We start from the raw sequence: 6000 nt of genomic DNA, 5'->3' as shown, positions 1-6000 counted from the left end.
GGATGATTATTACTAATTACATTCTACTTGTTCCTTTGCATTTCAAATCAAAGGCACAAATTTTATAAAACTTGAGTGTTCTAAGAGCTATCCATAAGTGTATTTTCATGTGGTAATGTAATTTTTTAGCAGTCAGTCATAGCCATCTACCAGGTGATGTGCCCTTACATATAATGAATCAGATGACCCATTTCTTTTTAGATTTTAAAATTCTCTTCATCTCTCTCTAATCTCTATTTCTCTTCTCTTTTTTTCAAAAACATTTGTTTTATTCAACAGCTACATTTAACATCTATGTGCCAAACAAAGAGTTAGGCTTTATTAGATTTGGAAGTGGACAAGATAGATAAGATCTCTGCTATATGAATTTAAAAAATAAACAAACACTTTCCCATTTAGCCGGTATTTACTGATTGCTTACTATGTGTTAGGTATTGTTCTAGGAATTGTGGATACAATAATAAAAATAACAAAGTCTATACACTCTTGTTGTGGAGAAAGTTACCTGTTACACAGATTGGTCAAGAAAGACCTGTTCTAAAAAACTACCATTTGAGCTGAGGAGGAACCAAAGAAAAAGACTGATACCAAACAGCAGTTGCTGATGCTTTGAATGAACTCATTGTGTTGGCTGTACATTGGTTTGTAGTTTTTTGAGATGAGAAGATTAAGGAATGTATTATTGCTTCCAGGTTTTCAATTAATTATTAAATAAGGGCATCATCAGCTGGGAAGTTCATGGTAGTGGGTGGATGGTAAAGAGAATAATTAGAAGAGAAATTTGAAGGAGAGAAATCAGCATAAAATAGTCATTCCGAAGAGAAGAGAACAGTCAAACCAAGGAAGTGCAGTTTGTTGAGGGTGTACTTGTAGGTTTTCTTAACCTGAATTTAAAGTGAAGCTAGTCAACGTGGTTGTGTGGTTCTCTCCCGATGCAGAGATAGGTCATGAAAGCATACAATGCTTAACCAGAGTTGGGTTTGTTTACCCCAGGAGACTGTGGTGAAGAAAGAGAGGAACGAGTGCTGGGGGTGTTTGCAAGAAAGCCAGTAATTCAGTCTGTGGAATTTATATTGGGGAAAAAGAAAATAAAGAGAGAATGAAGCCTGAAGGGGGTTGATAGTGAAAAATCAATGCATTGGTGGTGTGGAGGAGGTTGAAAGTTGTGGTCAGACAAGTGAATTTCATGGACTAGAGTGCTGAGAGCTTTTTCCATTCCTTTTTTCTTTTTTAATTTCACACAGATGGTTAAATGTATTATAGGGAGAATGTGGAAAGTTAAAAAGCACTACTTAGAAGTCAGAAACCTAGCATCTCAGGTTACATATAAAATCTCCTTTAAAGTCTTGACCTCATTAGCCATATTCTAATTATTCCAGCCCTGTGCCAGGTGCCAGGCATACAGTTATCAGATATAAGGTAGGCACAGAATGTTGTTGGAGTGCAGAGGTGAGTCATGGAACCCAAGTGGAATGGAGAGTGGTCACATTTTGAGGAAGTGACATTTAAGCTAAGATATGAAGAATAGGTAGGAGTTCAAATTTAGCAAAGGAGCCATGGGCAGTGAGGTGGGAGGAAATAGTGTATGTTAAGATCCTCAAGCAAGAAAGAAATGACCTGAAGGGTCTCAAGTGGCTGGATTAGAATGTATGAGAGAGGTGTAGAAACATTAGCTTGGAAAATTAATCAAGAGCTATATTTAAAGGACCTGGTATGTTATGTTATAAAAACTTCATCCTAAAAACAATGGGGAGGGACCCATTTTTGGGGTCCACACAGAGAAGTGTTATAAAACAAGATCACCTTGAAGTGGGGATTTGGTTTGTTGAAGTTGAATTTTATCATCTCTAAACTTCATTCTAAAATCATTTCATATCTGTGTATAAAGCAATAAAACAAAATGATTTAAATATGTACCTTTTATTTTAATCTGAAAAGAATTAATAGTAATTAATATGGGACTACATTAAACATGGAAATAAAGCCCTGCTTCAAAGAAATATTAAACTCATATTAATCTGTTTGCAAAAAGAATGCAAATTAAAATCTTCTATAACTTTGAGTACATTTGGTTACTGATGTATATTTTCTATCATTTCAGTGAAAATATTAGATAATTTCCCATGAGTTTATGTATGCCATTTAATATCCCAATCCATTGGAGATGAAACTCTGTACTTTTTCTCTCCAGTGACTTAAACTTTTGAGATGCTTCCATTAATTGGAAAAACAATCATCTTTGATAATTTTCCTGATCCTTCTGATACATGGGAAATCACTGAAACAATCGGCAAAGGAACTTATGGGAAAGTTTTTAAAGTGTTAAATAAGAAAAATGGCCAAAAAGCAGCAGTCAAAATTCTGGATCCGATTCATGTAAGTCATTGTTTTTATCATGTAATTAACTTTGTTTTTATCTGTATTAAACAGTGGAAAAGCCTGTAAGTACTTTATCTTTTTTGTTTTTAATTCATTTATTTATTTTTATTGTTTTCAAAGTACAATTGTCTCCATTTTCCCACAACTGCCACTGACCCACCCATCCCTGCCTCCCACCCTTGATCCTACCCCTTTGGTTTTGTCCATGGGTCCTTTATACATGTTCCTTGATGGCCCTTCCCTAATTTACCTCATTATCCCTCTCCCCCCTCTCCTCTGGCTACCATCAGTCTGTTCTTTATTGCAATGTCTCTGTTTATATTTTTCTTGCTTGTTTGTTTTGTTGATTAGGTCCACTTATAGGCGAGATCATATGGTATTTGTCTTTCATCACCTGTCTTATTTCACTTAGCATAATGCTCTCCAGTTTTATCCATGCTGTCATAAAGGGTAGGAGCTCCTTCTTTCTTTCTGCTGTGTAGTATTCCATTGTGTTAAATGTACCATAGTTGTTGATCTGTTCATTTACAGATGGGCATTTAGGTTGCTTCCAACACTTGGCTATTGTAAGTTGTGCTGCTATGAACACTGGGGTGCATAGTTTCTTGATTTATCTGTCACAATGTCAGTTATAAGTCTGATTGTTAGATTTTCCTTGTTTATATGCTTAACATATAAAGTAAGCCCGATAAATATTTGATAAATGAATAAATATATAATATAAGTAAATACAGCTCACAACAGCTCAACAGTTGATTTGACATTATTTTAGATTTCAAAAAATTATAAGAATGGACTTGTGGGTCTAGAAGTAGTCCTAAAATACCATCAGGGCCACATCTCCCCTTTCTTTCTTGCATTTATTTAGGCTATAGGAAGAATTTTTCTTAAGCCAAGTCAGAAATATTGTTTTAAAATTAAATTTCATTCAGAGAAGGGAAATTAATTTTCAGGTTTCCCTAAATGGTTTCAAAGCAGAGATGGTGTTAAACTATAATCAGTCTGAGATTCCTTGGGAAGAACTGAATTCCCATGGTCTGTCTGTTTAAGCAATGCTCCAATGAGATCCCCCTTTGCTTTTTTTGGAATTCCAGTTGTGATCAGGGAATCCACTAAGCCTTTTCTTTGCCTTGAAGGCCATGAGGAGATTGACAAGATTATTTTCTGGGAATAAGAGCTGGCCATTTGGGAATGTGAGTGGGTTTAGTGATCACATGATCCCCAAACGTCTATTGAGAGCCACTTGTCCAATTATACCACTCTTGCTCACATGATGGGGGCATGGCTTGCTGAAAATGATGTGATTTGTGGTAGGGGGACATCAGAGTCCTAGTTCTCATTACAGCTCTCCCACTAACAAATTGGAGAATACTGCAAAAGGTCTCTGGGCCTCTGTCCATTTTAGGATCTCTCTCTCTCTTTATTTCTACTAAACCTATACTAAATACAGCATTTCATATTACTTTGAGTAAAGAAGAGAGTGGGTTTTTTAAAAGTAACTAGGTAATAATAAGTAAAAACAATGAGCAACACTATGCTTAGTTTTAACCCTATTGGAAAGTTCTTACATTTGAACTGAGGGAAGAGAGACCAAAGTTAAGTTGTACCAGAGTAACCACCCTTCTCCTCCAGTCTTTGCAATTAGCGGTTGGGGTTTGAGGTGGCCAGAGAAAGTGTTCCAAACAGTTCCCAATGTCTGATTCCATAATCGGTGTCTCTCATCCCATTTCCTCCTCCTTAATGGAGAATAGCAAATGGCTTTCATAATATATTCACGTTTGGTATACTACTGGCCTAATAATGCTGTGTTGTGTTGCTCTAATAGAACATATTGATTGCATAGCTTTAGTATGAAGTTTGTTCTTTTGCTGCTTTTATTCTTGTCATAGTACATATTTGGTTTTCTAAGAATTATTTACTCTCCATCCATCATGTCACAAGTCAAATAAAAAAGATTTATAACCAAGAGATTATAATCTAAATAAAATTAATTTAAATGCATCCAAGCATTTCACAGAGTGGCTTTTTTGTTAAAAGGGGGTTCTTATTATGGATTCTGAACTAGTAATTTTCTTTCAAGAAAAGGCTGAACTGAGCAATATTAGAAGGTAGTAGTAGATAGTGCATTTGGAATCTGGTGCTGGATCTGGCACTAACCAGCTCTGTGACTCGAACTCCTGTGAGCTTTAGTTTCTTCCTCTCAAATTAGAGCTTTGTTCTAAAATTCTTTCCAGCTCTGTGATTCCATGATCTGTCTTAAAACAATGTAGACATTAATTACCATAAAAACAATGTTAGAAAGCTTTTTCTTATTTATCCCTCTGTGAGTTGTTTCATGTATATGCAGTTTTCTAGAAACATAACTGGGTATGTGTCTTGCATTTTTATTGACAGGACAGCAACCAATTCTCCTTCCACTGAATGGGCCTTTGGCTAATTAAAGGCTATATGCCATCTTATATAATTTAGCTGTATTTTACTTTTTGGTAAGGTAGGAAATTATTGTTGGTATGACTAGTTTTGATAGCATGTAAATATCTTGTATTTCAAAGAAACAAAATAACCCAGCTAAAAGTTTTTATTTCAAATCAATGGCTTTGCCATTGAAATGCAGTTAGCACTACAAAGAAAAGAAAATCATCTGAAAGAAAAGAAAATCATCTGCAGTAATTCTCCATATATAATAGCCTTTATTTATCCCCTTTTAATCCAATGTAATTAACATAATTGGAAATGTATTTGATTAGCAAGAGAATCCCAGTCTCTTCCTTTAAACCATGTAATGAGCAATTTTAATATATAGTACTGAGCGTAATAAAAACTGTAATGACCTTGCTTTGACAAAATTAAATTCCCTATTTGGTAGTTTATAATATGTTTCTTTGACATTATTCATATTTTTCTCACAGTTCTCTTCCTATGACTTTTTGAAACTAGGATATTGATGAAGAGATTGAAGCAGAGTATAATATCTTGAAAGCCCTTTCTGACCACCCTAATGTGGTCAAATTCTATGGGATGTACTTCAAGAAGGATAAAATAAATGGAGATAAGCTTTGGTTGGTTCTTGAGGTAAGTGCTTCAATGTTGTTTTATGGGTAGAAATTTGTAATGTGGTCTTGAAATGACTTAACATTTATGTCACATCGATACCACAAGGCAGTTGTTGTGTGCTCCTGACTGGTCACACCCTCAGTAGAATGTTGTGCCCAGTTCTGGCCCTGTCATCTTAAGACACATTAGAAATTAAAGAAAAGTCACAAAGATTGTTAAAAATTAAAGGGAAACATTTCCATAATAAAAGGCTAAAGGAATGAGGGTTATTTTCCTTGCAGAAGAAGCTTAAAAAGGGCTTCATTATAATGTTTATTTATTCATCCATATTTATTCAACTAACACATGATGGAAGCTTTGTGCAGGTGCAAGGATGGAAGGGAACATTAATTTAAGTGAAGCTTCATTAGGCAAAAATGGTGAGCTGCAGTAATTTTTTTCTATTATCATTGAATACTAATAACATAAATTACAGAACCAGGTATTTACATTTATGGGAAGGGGCAACCTTACTAGAAATGGTGTTGAATACTGAATAAGCTGCCAGAGGGAAACTGTAGATTCTGC

General features: G+C 35.0%; 1 protein-coding gene across 1 annotated transcript in view; it reads left to right on the top strand.

Moving 5' to 3' along the window:
• The first annotated feature begins 2195 nt into the window (after positions 1 to 2195).
• Positions 2196 to 6000, top strand: part of MYO3A (myosin IIIA) — a 204354-nt gene continuing 200549 nt past the window's right edge. Inside the window, exons 1-2 of the mRNA XM_028507652.2 lie at positions 2196 to 2376; positions 5317 to 5451. Of these exons, the coding sequence (XP_028363453.1) occupies positions 2209 to 2376; positions 5317 to 5451 (303 nt within the window). The 5' untranslated portion in view covers positions 2196 to 2208. The remainder of the gene's footprint in view (positions 2377 to 5316; positions 5452 to 6000) is intronic.

The sequence above is a fragment of the Phyllostomus discolor genome, chromosome 1 (assembly GCF_004126475.2).
Source record: "Phyllostomus discolor isolate MPI-MPIP mPhyDis1 chromosome 1, mPhyDis1.pri.v3, whole genome shotgun sequence".
Lineage (NCBI taxonomy): Eukaryota > Metazoa > Chordata > Mammalia > Chiroptera > Phyllostomidae > Phyllostomus > Phyllostomus discolor.
The sequence above is the reverse complement of the archived record's forward strand: the minus strand, read 5'-3'. Positions and strand labels throughout refer to the sequence as shown.